This window comes from Ceratotherium simum, chromosome 13 (assembly GCF_057802395.1).
Source record: "Ceratotherium simum simum isolate JZ-2026a chromosome 13, ASM5780239v1, whole genome shotgun sequence".
Taxonomy (NCBI): Eukaryota; Metazoa; Chordata; class Mammalia; order Perissodactyla; family Rhinocerotidae; genus Ceratotherium; species Ceratotherium simum.
The window spans coordinates 34747279-34760853 of record NC_141912.1 but is presented as its reverse complement, the minus strand read 5'-3'; the positions used below and the strand labels follow the sequence as shown (position 1 = coordinate 34760853).

The 13575-nt window shown below is 50.8% G+C and overlaps 2 protein-coding genes across 2 annotated transcripts; one reads left to right on the top strand and one right to left on the bottom strand.

Annotated features, from left to right (window-relative positions):
• Positions 1 to 407: 407 nt before the first annotated feature.
• On the bottom strand, positions 408 to 5222 carry PSMB9 (proteasome 20S subunit beta 9). The gene is made up of 6 exons (XM_004424295.3): positions 5080 to 5222; positions 3172 to 3239; positions 2315 to 2446; positions 1539 to 1668; positions 1152 to 1293; positions 408 to 588 (listed from the first exon to the last, which is right to left on the bottom strand). The coding sequence occupies exons 1-6, from the start codon at positions 5137 to 5139 to the stop codon at positions 461 to 463; spliced, it is 660 nt and encodes a 219-aa protein (XP_004424352.1). The 5' UTR covers positions 5140 to 5222; the 3' UTR covers positions 408 to 460.
• A 138-nt stretch (positions 5223 to 5360) lies between these two features.
• Positions 5361 to 13148, top strand: TAP1 (transporter 1, ATP binding cassette subfamily B member). Its single transcript, XM_087438420.1, has 11 exons — positions 5361 to 6353; positions 6842 to 6956; positions 7115 to 7245; positions 8032 to 8237; positions 8636 to 8833; positions 9673 to 9801; positions 9957 to 10145; positions 10730 to 10903; positions 11159 to 11321; positions 11597 to 11733; positions 12516 to 13148. Exons 1-11 carry the CDS (start codon positions 5756 to 5758, stop codon positions 12726 to 12728), a joined length of 2253 nt encoding a protein of 750 aa, XP_087294546.1. The 5' UTR covers positions 5361 to 5755; the 3' UTR covers positions 12729 to 13148.
• Positions 13149 to 13575: the final 427 nt, after the last annotated feature.

Genomic DNA, 13575 nt, shown 5'->3' with positions numbered 1-13575 from the left:
AGCATTTATCATGTATTGATCTCTAATGCGAACGAATGCATTATTAAAGGAATTTTCTCACATGAGTTTGCTGGTGCTCTTAGCTAATTCTCACGTGGGTAGCTGTCTTATCTACCTATCAGTCTTAACTTTGAGGGAATGAATCTCAGCTCCTCACTTGCACCCTCATCCCTTGGGCATCAGAATGAGAATTTCTATTGTTTCTAATATTTCTGAATCACTCCGTACATGATGACCTGTCATGTATAGGGCTCTTTCTAGTATACTACCCACTCTTCCTCTTGAGAAAGATGTTTCAGACCTGAGAACAAAGGAATAAAAAGGGTGTGCTGGTATCTGGGAGGGAGGAAGTCCCCTCCGCTAAGCTTCATCTCCCTGAGTACCCATTTCCCACTGACAGTACCAGGTTCTGTTCCCAGAAAGTTTATTATAAAATAAGGGAGGGAAGTTTGAAGAAGATTCACTCGTCATAGAATTTCGGCAGCTCATTGCCCAAGATTACTCGATGGTCCACACCAGCAGCTGTAATAGTGACCAAGTAGATGACACCCCCACTAGAGCCATCCCGGCTCATGGCCAGAGCGATAGCTGCAGAGGGTTTCAAGTTGGGGAGAGAGAGAGAGAGAATGGCTTAGCTTCAAAAATCTTTTCCTTTCCCTCCTGTCCATATGCCTACTACCACATTCAGACCTCAAAACCCATCTCCTAGAAAGGCACATTTAGTGGTGTGCTGGTAAACCAACTTAAAAAAATAAAAGCCTTCATATGTAGCATCTCCTGATGTCTATGGTCTCAATACTCCCACCATGATCAATTTCAAGTTATAAATAGCTTAACAAGCAGGTCACAAACCCTTGATTATTTAACAATTGGCTCTCATGAGCTGGCCCAAGCCAGCTCCAGCACACTGCCGGTTCTTATGGTAACCATGTACCTTAATTTGGTGTACTCAGAACAGTCCTGGTTTATGCCTTTTGTCCTGAAGTCCCATTTAGGTAAGCATTTATTCTGCCCCCTTTCACTCTCAAAAGTGTTGTCCTTTGGACATTAAATTAAATGGTCACCCATGTATTCCTCTTCCTGTTCTTCATATTCTACTTCCTTCCCATGTTTAAAAACCCTCCCAGGTACCCTTCCACTTGGTTAGTTACCATCCGTGGTGAAGCGCCTGCACTCCTCAGGGGACATGCCTGGTTTATATGCTGCGTCCACATAACCGTAGATATAGGTGCTGCCAGAGCCACCAATGGCAAAGGGCTGTCGAGTCAGCATTCCTCCCAGGGTTCCGTATACCTGAGGGAGGCATCCTCAGGTCAGACTATAGAAGCATCAGTCTTCTCCTTCCTCCTGAGACAAGCAGGTGGTCTCTGCACTCTGCAATGAAGCCCCAATATCTCATACCCCCATTGGTTGAGACCGTACTACGCTTTTAGAGGCAATGTCTTTGGAACTCATTGCTAGAATGACATATGACCTCCATGTCCCTCTACAGGAGAGTGGGGAACCTCAAGGGAGGGAGTGCATTGGGGAAGACTCACCTGGCCCCCTTCACGTTGGTCCCAGCCAGCTACCATGAGATGTGCAGACAGATCCTCCCGATATTTGTAGGTGATATTCCTCACCACGTTGGCAGCAGCCAGAACAAGCGGAGGTTCTTCCAGTTCCATCCTGCAGGAAATGTTAGGAATAGGGGTCAATATAATTTCCTGAGGTTCCATCCTCCTGTGCCATTTCCATCATTCCTGCCAAGTGACACTTGAAACCTATAGCTGCAATGGTTCAAACTCTGGCTCCCCTCCCACATGTACAGGGGAGCCAGAGTCTCACGCCACCAACCAGTAACAAGATTTCAATTGTTCCCCTCCTTTACTCTGTCCCACCCATTCACCCCCCAATGGCATAACTCTCTCTTGGCTGCAAGGGCCCTGCCCACGTGGGTAATAGCAGATAAGCTTTACTTCCACCCCAAGACCTTGGTTTTTCATACAGTAACCGTCTGATATTTTGGTGGGCAACATCATCCTTTTCTTCCTCATTATTTACATTAGGATAGTGATTTAAAGTTTTCAAACTGCCTTCGCATATGTCATTTGCTTCTCAAAACAACCATCTGGCGAGGTAGGGTAGGTACTATTATCTCCACTTTACGGATGCAGAAACCAGCTTAGAGAGATTCAAGTGCCAGTTGAAAGCTAACAAAAGCAAGAGCTCAAACAAGACAGTGCTCCTGCAACAGGACACGGTACGGGGGTTCACTGCCTGGGGGAGCTCTAGCAGGTGTGGAGTGAGGACCCGAGAGCTTCGAGCTTCATACCCATGGAGCTCCAGCTGGTAGGCGGCCATGTCGGCCACAGCCTGGGCGTCAGCAGCTGAACCAGAAAGGGCACAGTAGATACGTTGGTGCAGTGGGGACAGCTTGTCAAACACTCGGTTCACCACTGCCTCTCTGTCGGAAAGGAGTCAACAGTCATCAACGTTAGAGTTGCAGAAATTTTTGAGGTTAATCGTCCGGTGTTTCTCAAACTTATTTGACAAGAGGACAGCCACATAGTGCATGAAATTCAATGCTTGGATTAAAGCAGGGAGCATAAAAATCGTCTCAAATAAATGAAACACTGCAAGTAATAATCAGAATTAGACTTACTTTCAGGCTTAGATTTTATAATAAAAAATACTAAGTTAAGAACAATGCTCCTTTTATCAATTTTTCTTTGCTATTAACCATCTTGAGGAAGTTATGTGTTTCATGGAACATAAAGTAAGTAATATTGGTCTAATCTCATATGGTCATTTTGCATGTGAGGCAATTGGCCAGGAGGGAGAAAGACTCAAAATTAGTTCAACGTGTGAAAGATGAGAAACCAGAATATCTGCTTGGCAGAATCATCTTTTCTATCTAAAGAGGGCCCCTCAAATCTCCATCTCCTATCCCCTTCTTAGACTCTATTCCTTCCAGGGACAGGCCACATAAGCATTCAGGCCCCACATGCTCCTCCATGAAATCAGAGACCTGAGCACCCACCCAATATCTTATTATACTGGCCTTTCTGAAAGGTTAACTCCATTTCTCCAAAGATCCAGTTCACTAGTCTCTTCATGAATGGGTAAGAAAAACACATATTTAGGGCCACTAGCTTCCTTCCCAAAGCAGATACGTTCACTGATACTTACCCCGCAGACACCCGGGAATCAGAACCCACCACAACGCCCCCATCAAACTCTACTGCCATGATGGTTGTCTGCAGAGACACAGAAGACGGAATGTCAGAGCAGGCAGAGCCTTGATCCCCTCATGTTACAGATGAGGAAACATTCCTAAAGAGGAGCGGTAACTGGCTCAAGGGCATTCAATAATTCAGGCCAGAGCTGATTCCCACTTTACAGGATTTTTTCTTCCATCTTCCCATTTTCTCTATTGCCTCTCTCAGCTGCAAGGGAATGTCATAGCCTGGCCGTGGTATGACACAGAAAGAACCACATCCCTAAGTTCCAACCTTCCTACATGGAATCCTTTCCACTGTAGGGAGACAGTTGGGGATGAAGCTCCTAGGGGCATAAGCGCTCCCTTTGAGGGAAGGGCTCAGGGGGTACTTCCAAGCTTCAGTGAGGCAGCCCCACAAGTGAATTACCTCTACCACATGTGCTTGTTGTATGTGCAAATGCAGTACAGACCTGACACAGAGCAAGTTACTGTGACCTTGGGAAACAGCTCAGGTCTTTTTTTGGCCCTAAATCCTCCCCCCCCGCCCCCCACTTAATCAGAAGCAAGCTTTTTCAGTTTACTGAACAATGGAGAAAAACATGGAGGGGTAAGTGGTTAGCATGGCCACATGTCAAGGAAGGAGGGAAGCAGCAGGGAGCACATGTGATGGTTTACAATAAAAGTTTCACTTAAGGATTTCTGATCAAGAGGTAAATAGATACCCCAGCAGCCAAGGGAAGAGGGAGTTGATTGGAGAGTCTGAGCTGACTTTTTCAGGTCAAGAAAAGAATTAAGGAAGAGTGAAGGAGGATAAAGCTACACTTTCTCTACTCCCGTTGAGTTGGAAAGAGCCTTAAAGATACTTGGCTCAAATGAGGAAACCGAGTTATAGAGAAGGCAAGTGATTCATCCAAGGTCACACAGAATTAATAGCAGACTGGGACAAAACCCAAGTCTAACTGCCATCCCTTGTTTGGACTTCTACTTCCTACTTGCCACTGTTCATCTGGCAGTGAGGGGAGATTTTCTAACATATTAGTGGTTTTACCGCTATCTTGCTCACCACTTGTCAGTTAGTCTGGCGCCTGGGGATACTGCCCTGACGATGCTTTCTGACATGCTGATTTCCCATGAGTAGAGGGCCAGAGAGCAGGGGCAACCCCGTCCTAGAGGTCATTCCTCTATAACAAAGCTGCCCCAAGCCAAGAGTGGCAGCAGTAGTCTGGGAGCAGAAGGCTGCCACATCTCCAGGCACCCAGCCTGGACAAAGTCCCCAGCAGGCGTGTGGGAGTGGGTAGGGAAGACACAGGGAAGGGAGCATGGCAGCACCTGGGCCATGCAGGCGCCTTCCTGGGCCAAGCCAGAGAAGGGCACCATCAGCTCACATGGAACACCCATGATCAGTGCTGGGCTATGAGTTACTCAGGGACCAGTTTATCAAAAGTCTGTGTGATGAGGTGTCCCTTTGCGATCAGCGCCCATACTTCCCTCCCCCAAGTGTTGTCCTACTTTACCCAGGGCACCATTTTCTTATCTCTTTGCACCTTCTCCAACCCCCTCCCAGTTCAGAGCAGCCCCTCTCTCCAGTTCAGAGTGAAAGCGAAAGCGCTTTAGAACAGCTTCCCCTTGACGTTTCCAGCTAAGAGCCAAAGCACCCCCTTCTCCACTAGCCTCCAGTGCCCAGTCCCTTCGCGGACCCCTAGATGATCCCCTTCAGAATACAGATGCCCTATATCATTGTGGGGTGCAAGCACTGGCTGCTACAAGCTATCTCCTCACTCTCCTTAGTCTCCGCATTCACTCCTCGGCGCTTCCACCGTCCCCCTATCGCTCTACTTCCTCCACCCCTCTGCTAACCCTCAAGCCCAGCTCATTACCCCAGTGTGGACTTCTCCGGCCCGGGGTAAGTCCCCGGTTGGTCCTCCCGCCCGCAGCATCCCGGCGCCGCGCTCCTCGCTGCCTGGGGCACTGGTTTCCGACCTGGGACAGCGCGCTGCGCGCAGCCTACAGCCCCGCCCCTTCACCACGCCCGCCAGGGGGCGCCTGGGTCCTCTCCCGAGGCCGCGCTTCCGAGCGCTAACCTTTGTGCGGCCGATCTGCCCGGAGACAGGTGACGCAAGAGTCCCGCCCTGAGGCTGGGGTGAGAAAGTCCCGACAAGTGGATCCTACCGGAGGAAGCAAGGAAAGGAGGAGGGACGGCTGTGCGTGATGGACAAGATGGAGCACCGGGGCTGCTCCCCAGAACCTCAGATCTGATTTCTTTAAGCCCTTTCCCCAAATCATCTGGGCCGGCCGTGTTCGGAAGGGGGCGGGTCTAGCGAGCCGCGGACCGCTTTCGTTTTCTCTTTCCTCTAAACCTGCTAGCGCGGACGGGCTCAGCCGGTTCCTGGGACTTTCCGAGAGCTCCGCCCCGGCCCGCCCTTCCTCCCTCCCCCAGCCGCCGGTCCCGGCGCCCGCTCGGGCACCGACTCGAACCGCACCCGGAGACTCCGGCCCAGCGGGGACGGCGGAGCCCCAGGCCCGGGCGCGACGCCCGACAGCGCCCGCGTGCCAATGGCCGGCTCACGGTCCCCCGCTCCCTGCGGGGGCCTCTGCCTCTCCCGAGCTTCCCTCGCGTGGCTGGGCACAACGCTGCTGCTTCTCGCCGACTGGGTCCTGCTCCGGCCGGCGCTGCCCAGAGTATTCTCCCTGCTGGTGCCCAACGCGCTGCCGCTGCTCCGGGTCTGGGCGGTGGGCCTGAGCCGTTGGGCTGTGCTGTGGCTGGGGGCCCGCACAGTCCTCAGGGCCACCGTTGGCTCCAAGAGCGAAAGCGCAGGAGTCCAAGGATGGCTGGCTTCTTTGGAGCCGCTGGCGGCGGCGCTGGGCTTGGCCCTGCCGGGACTCGCCTTGTTCCGAGAGCTCGCCTCCTGGAGAGTCCCCAGGGACGCCGGCAGCACGAGGCTACTGCACTGGGGAAGTCGCCTTGACGCCTTCGTCCTCAGCTACGCAGCGGCACTGCCCGCAGCCGCCCTGTGGCACAATCTCAGGAGACTGTGGGTGCCAGGAGATCACGGGGGTTCTGGAGACGCGGTGCGTCGGCTTCTGGGCTGCCTGGGCTCAGAGATACGCCGCCTCCCGCCGGTTCTCGTCCTGTTGGTCTTCTCCTGTCTTGGTAAGGGGGGCGCACGGGGACAGAGAGGACGCTAGGGGACTCGGCAGGAATCAACAGCAATGGTCAGTGAGAGAGATTAGTATGCATTCTGGGAAATGTGGATCGGGCGAAGGCGACCGAGCTCGGGTCTTGAGAAGACCACTCCAGTGTAGACGAAAGAGCCCCGGACTGGGTGGGAGTCAGGAGTCGTGGACTCCAGTGCTGCCGCAGGCGTGGCTTCACTGGCCACCTTGGGCAAGTCCTTTCCTCTGGGGCACACACCCTATGATCTCCTAATTAAACTCCTAAAGGTCTGGCGGTGACAGCGTCGTGAGTTCCAGGGCGGCCTGTTCAGGTGCAGGGTTGTGTCCTCAGTGTGCTCTTTCTGCCACTGACCTCCGGGATAATGGTGAAGGGTGAAAGAGGGGTGGGTTGAGGCCAGTCTGGCTGGAGCTGACCTGCTCAGACTTGATATTAGTGACTGACCTCTCTCTCCTCTCCTTCCCCAGGGGAGATGGCCATTCCATTCTTCACTGGCCGCCTCACCGGCCGGATTCTACAAGATGGGTCAGCCGCTGCCTTCACTCAAAACATAGCTCTCATGTCCATTCTCACCATAGCCAGGTCTGGGCACTAAAGATGGAAGGCTGAGAAGGGGGGACTCTGAAAAAAAGGGAGTTGGAAGTTCGGGCTGCTGTCCAAAGTGCACTTCTCAGGGATACCTGGGACCTTCTGTCTGTCCCCTGAACACACCCTGACCCTCCTTCTCTGTCTCTCTCTAGTGCAGTGCTGGAGTTCCTGGGTGATGGGATCTACAACAGCACCATGGGCCGCGTGCACAGCCACTTGCACGGAGAGGTGTTTCGGGCTGTCCTGCGCCAGGAAACAGAGTTTTTCCAACAGACCCAAACAGGTTTCTCGTGAATCTCTTTCATTACACATCCATATATGTACTCTTAATATCCCCATACATCTTCTTTACTTATAACTTTGATCCCTCTCTCTCACATATGAACATTGTCATTTCTTATTCTTGTTATACCTCAAGGGCAAAATATGACACTCTTTACCTTCAAAAAGCCCTAGTTTTTCCATCCAAGATTTTTCCATAAATGTATCCCTATATGTGTATTTAGATAGAAACTACAGAATTTCAAGCCTGGAAATTTTGAGATCACAGAGTCCAACTGCCTCATTTTACAGAGAGGGAAACTGAGGCCTAGACCCTCAATGCTGAAACTTGCATGGTCACATATGGATAAGAGACGAACCTGGGGATGGAACCCGTCTCTTGATTCTCAGTTCAGTGCTCAGTACAGTTTCCTGCACTGCTTTATATTAGCGCCCTCTGTTTTTCTCCAGCTCTGTTATATCACCAGCTTAAACTCTTCCTGTCTATGTGTACAGCATGGGATATACAGGTTTTTTAAGGAACAGAAATCTGTCAGAGAAACGGAAATTCACATGGGCATCAGTTTCTTTACAATTAAATTGAAGGTCTTTGGCCACGCTTTTCCTCTCTAACACTCCTTCTCCCTGCACTGAGATCGCCAAACCTCCCTATAGCCCTAACCTTGTTTTCCCCAGCCTCTTTAGAACACCATGTCGACACCCCTCCCCCTGGCAGCCAGGCTCATTCCTAGTCCCTCCCATCACTCTGCCTCTCACTCACTCCGCTCTCTTGTCCTGAACCCGGCAGGTGCCATCACATCTCGGGTAACAGAGGACACGTCCACCCTGAGTGAGTCTCTGAGTGACCAGCTGAGCCTATTGCTGTGGTACCTGGTGCGAGGGCTGTGTCTCTTGGGGCTCATGCTCTGGGGGTCACCGTCTCTCACCATGGTCACCCTGGTCGCCCTGCCTCTGCTTTTCCTTCTGCCGAAGAAGCTGGGAAAATGGCAGCAGGTATGTCCAGGGAGTCGCCTCAACTTACACAGACCCTCATCTCCCAGACTTGGAGGACTCAGATCCTCTTATATTTCTTTCCTGGCACCCTCACTGATTCTCCACCTTTGTAGGATTGCTCAATGTTGATCTTCATATTCTCTGTCTTCTCTTCTGGCCACAATCTATCTTTAAGAATATGATCACCAGTCTCAAGAATATGATCCCCTATGGCCCTTCTGAGTCATTTTCCTCTCGTCTGTATTGCTTTAGTATCCAGGGGGGATAACTGTGTTTCTTTCTCTTTTCTCCTGTCCCTCTGCCTCTTTCCACCTTTAGTCTCCATTCAGGTAACTCAGGTACTAGTGTCCCTTTGGTTTGTCAACCCTTTGTGACATCTCTTGTCCATGTCTCCACAGACGCTGGCAGCACAGGTGCAGAAGTCTCTGGCAGAGTCCAGCCAGGTGGCCATTGAGGTTCTGTCGGCTATGCCTACAGTCCGGAGCTTTGCCAACGAAGAGGGTGAGGCCCAGAAGTTTAGGCAAAAGCTGCAGGAAATGAAGACACTGAACCAGAAGGAGGCCTTGGCCTATGCAGTCAACCTCTGGACCACCAGTGTGAGCACCTGGAGATGAATGCCTATTCCCTTGTCCCTGAGATGCCTCAATTCCGTTCCCTTTCCCGTGACCCTGCTGCACACTCCTCCACTGGGCAATGGGTGGTTCAGTGTTCTCATCCTAGCATCCTGAGGCTCAATTACCCTACTCAGTGTTCCTAACCCCCTCCCTCTTTTTAGCCATGCTGGATGGCTTCCTTCCACTATGGTACACAAAGTCCACCCAACCTCCTTTTTAGGGAGATGCCATGTCATCCAGTTCTAGGGCCTTCCTTTGCCTCTCAGGGAGCCATAAGTTCCTACACCTGGGCCCGCTTCATGCTGGGACTGTGTGGATGTGCTAGTCGTAGCCATGAGACTAGCAGAAGCCAAGAATGAGGGGCCTCTGTGATGGAATTGAAAGAGAACTAGACCAAGAATCAGAAGTTCCTGGCTTGATGCCACCATTTACTAGCTCTGTGACCATGGGCTAGTAACTTGCCTTCTCTGAGACTGTTTCCTCGTTTAAAAAAATGAGAGTGATATAACTTTGTTTATAGGGATCTTGATATGAATATTGATGACATTAGATTCATGAAAGCCTTTTGTGAAGAGCAAAACGCTCCCCAAACAAGGCGATAATGGGGATGGTGATGATGATCATGATGACTTCTGTCATGTGTAATTGAGTAAGACTCCATGGGGTCGCTATGGTTCATTCTTCCTGTCTACCTATTGAGCCTACTGCTGTTACTTGGGGGAAAGGGACTTTATATGTCCTTAATGCTAACGATTCTGGTTCTTTGCGCCCATTCTAGATTTTTCTACCACAATCTCTTTTTTCCTGTGGACTCTCCACAGATCTCAGGAATGCTGCTGAAGGTGGGAATCCTATACGTCGGTGGTCAGCTGGTGACAAATGGGGCCATAAGCAGTGGGAACCTTGTCTCATTTGTTCTCTACCAGATCCAGTTCACCACAGCTGTTGAGGTGAGGTCCTTCCAGTCTCTCTATTGCCTTTCCCACCCCGTCCCATCACCATCTTGGCCACTTTCCTTCCATTCTTTACCCTTCTCACATCACATAACCCTGGCAAGCAGATTAGGTCTCCCTGCCCCACCTCACTATTCATACCTCCCCTCCAGGTACTGCTCTCCACCTATCCCAGGGTACAGAAGGCTGTGGGCTCCTCAGAGAAAATATTTGAATACCTGGACCGGATCCCTTGCTGCCCAGCCAGTGGTGTGTTGACTTCCTTAAACTTGGAGGGCCTTGTCCAGTTCCAAGATGTCTCCTTCGCCTACCCAAACCGTCCAGATGTCCCCGTGTTGCAGGTACAACCTACCAATCCTTGCACTCCACCAACCTCACTCTCAACTCTACCATCCTAAATTTTCTTCCTGCCTTCAGCCTGCTTACCACCAGGTACAGGTAGATCCTTCCTAACCCTTCAAAGGCAAAGAGGAGCATCATCTATTCCATAAAACTGCTCCAAACTCAAGAACCAGTTTGGATTTCCAAGGAGAGTGGGAGAGGAGGCTCTAGGGAAAAGACTCTCACATCCTGAGGAATTGCTGAAGCAAAATCAATGTCTCCAGTCTTCCATCTTTCCTTTTCTTTCCCTTTGTGATTTGGAATGTGATTTTTCTGTTTTCTCATGGTGTCTGATATCAAGCGTGGCACAGTGGTCTTTAGTCTTTGCTCTTGTCTTTGCCTCATCTTCCATCTCTACTCCTTGGGGAGGTCTCATTCCTGAGGAACAGAAGTCTGTGCATGAGGGAGGGTAGGAGTTGCTCTGTTTACCTATTTTTCTCCTTTCTTCTCTGGGGTAAGACATCATGCTGGGTAATGAGACAATGCCAGTCTCAAGGTTAGGGGCCTTAGTCTGCCTCTTACTGTGTGATCCTCTGGCCTCCAGGGGCTGACGTTCACCCTACGTCCTGGTGAGGTGACGGCGCTGGTGGGGCCCAATGGATCTGGGAAGAGCACAGTGGCTGCCCTGCTGCAAAATCTGTACCAGCCCACAGGGGGGCGGCTGCTGCTGGATGGGAAGCCCCTTCCCCAGTATGAACACCACTACCTGCACCAACGGGTGAGCAAGAGGTGGCGTGGGGGTGGGGGTGGGTAGCACCAAGTAAAAAGAGCGTTCTCACTGGGCACTCTCACTGAGCACTCTAAAGGAAGGGTTAGGGAATCGTAGGAAACCTTGGGTGGAGATGGGGGTGTGGTCAGCAGAGAGGGTGTGTGATTTTGTGATATGCTCTCAATAAAGACTGAGTCTTCAGTCTCTAGACAGCCATACTCCTGTGTTCCTTGTTCTATGACTTTTCATCATATTTCATCCCAGGTGGCTGCAGTGGGACAAGAGCCATTGCTATTTGGAAGAAGTTTTCAAGAAAATATTACCTATGGCCTGATCCAGAAGCCAACTATGGAGAAAGTCATAGCGGCTGCAAAGAAGTCTGGAGCCCATAGTTTCATCTCTGAACTCCCTCAGGGCTACGACACAGGTGCTCTCCCACTTGTATCACCACCCAGACATCTTTACCTTTCCTGAAACCCCAATAGTCTTGCCTTTAATCATCAGTTCCTCCTGCCCCACTGACATCAATTTGAAGTTGTAAGATCTTGTTCCTGTGGCTCCTTCATCCTCACATCCTCAGAACTCCATTCACTTTCCCAGAACCATCCCTATCCAGCTGCATCCATCAGTCCTTGCTCTGTGTGTGTGTGCACGGGGGTACACATGTGGTTGTCCAGCTTGCCCCTTGTCTTGTCTCTGCAGAGGTAGGCGAGACTGGGAGCCAGCTATCAGGTGGTCAGCGACAGGCAGTGGCCTTGGCTCGGGCATTGATCCGGAATCCACATGTACTCATCCTGGATGACGCCACCAGTGCCCTGGATGCAAACAGCCAGTTACGGGTTAGAGAATCATCTTCTTAGTGCCTATCTCCCACCCAATCTTCCTTCCTTCACTCATCCTATGTTAGTCATCCTAACATCATAATTATCCAGACCAGTGCTTGCAATTCTCAGTTCCCATCGGTTACTCCCCAGGATGCCTAGAACCATTTAAAAGAGACCGTCTACAGACTCTGAATCTCTGAAGCCAAACGTAAGGAAGAGACCATCCTAATAATATTAATATTAATTGAGCTTTTACTATGTGCCACACATGCTACTAGGCCCTTTACATGTACTGTCTCACTCATGTCTTCATCATGAATGCTTGTGAGCTGGTTTGTTACCCTCATTGTACAGATGATAATATGGAGGCTAAAAGAGATCAAATAACCTGCTCACTCATCCAGCTGTTGAGTAGCAGAGCCTGGACCCAAATTCAAGTCCACTTGACTTGAATGCTCATGCTCTTCACCACTAAGTTATATTTCCTTAAAACAGAATATAAAAATTCCCAGTCCATAGGTGCAGAGGAGGGACTATTCAATACCCTTCACTCTTTTCTTATGGGTTTCACCATAGGATGCTTACTTTTATGCCACTGTTGCCACCTCCTGTACACAGTCCTTAATAAATCAAAGATTTGACAGAGAAACACTCAGAAAGAGAATCTTCGATCTCCTTGGGGTTGTTGGCAGAGGTGGCAGTGATCCTGGTGAGGTCTGTCTCAGCTCTGGAAACACAGATGTCTGCCCGGGCTGGGAGAGGTGCCCAGCTCTGACAGAGTCCATGTCTTTTCTCAGGTGGAGCAGCTCCTGTATGAAAGCCCCGAGCGGTGCTCTCGGTCCGTGCTTCTCATCACCCAGCGTCTCAGCTCGGTGGAGCAGGCTGACCAAATCCTCTTTCTAGAAGGAGGCATCATCTGTGAGGCGGGAACCCACCAGCAGCTCATGGAGAATAAGGGACGCTACTGGGCCATGGTGCAGGCTCCTGGCGGGTCAGGCGCTCCGGAATGAAAGACTTCTCAGACCTGCACCCTCCCTCTCCCTCCCTTTTTTTCTCTTCTCTATAGTGGAGAATTTTGGAACAGAAATCTTACAGAGCTGGAGAGTAGGCAGCTGCTTCTAGAAGGAGTTACATCCTAAAATGTAACCCCCTAGATGATGCCTGACATTCAGCCATGAGCGTTACCCCCTCTCCAAACTCCTCTTGATAACGCAGACTTCCTAGAAGAAAACATAGACTTTATAACTCCTTAGTGTAACTGGGTTTAGAGCCAGGGTTGGTGTGGATAGCACCCTGAAAATCAGGAGAAATATTTAGAATACACAGAGGGGAAGATCATCTACTTTCCAATAAGACCAAAGGCATATGCCGGCCCATAAACACCCTGTGGATTCTTGATATTTATAATAAAACTGGTGTTTTGTATTGTGGTTTCTCGCATTTTCAGCGCACCAAATATCTCACACATCTTTTCAGTGTTCTTTTCTGGGTGTCTCCCTCCTTCAGCATCCTCGATGTTTCACAGCCTTAAGTGAGCCATCTTCTTTCTCCCTTAAGTTTTCTATTTCCTATGGTCCACCCCCCCCCCCCCCCGCCCCCGCTAGTTCCCAGGGATAAGCCAAACCGGGATACAGCGCCCTCCAAGGCACCAGCAGCGGCAGCCCGGAGCCAGCGCCTTCCTGAGGTGGAAGACGGAGGGAGAGCGCGGCTGGTGGAAGTGCAAGCGCGCGAGCGGACGAGCTGGTCGCGCCTCACCCTTCCCCGCCTCGCCCGCCCTGGGCCTTGCCTGCCGGGCTCACCCGGCTCAGAAGCGGCACCTGCCGGGGTAGTCTCAGCGTAGTGGGCGGGGTTGCTAGC

Coding starts and splice junctions, on each gene's coding strand:
- PSMB9 (XM_004424295.3), bottom strand. CDS start 5,139: ATGCTGCGGGCGGGAGGACCAACCGGGGACTTACCCCGGGCCGGAGAA. Junction 1,669..2,314: donor TACCAGCTGGAGCTCCATGG/GTATGAAGCTCG, acceptor CATTTCCTGCAG/GATGGAACTGGAAGAACCTC. Junction 589..1,151: donor CAGGCGCTTCACCACGGATG/GTAACTAACCAA, acceptor AACCCTCTGCAG/CTATCGCTCTGGCCATGAGC.
- TAP1 (XM_087438420.1), top strand. CDS start 5,756: ATGGCCGGCTCACGGTCCCCCGCTCCCTGCGGGGGCCTCTGCCTCTCC. Junction 11,322..11,596: donor CCCTCAGGGCTACGACACAG/GTGCTCTCCCAC, acceptor TTGTCTCTGCAG/AGGTAGGCGAGACTGGGAGC. Junction 11,734..12,515: donor ATGCAAACAGCCAGTTACGG/GTTAGAGAATCA, acceptor GTCTTTTCTCAG/GTGGAGCAGCTCCTGTATGA.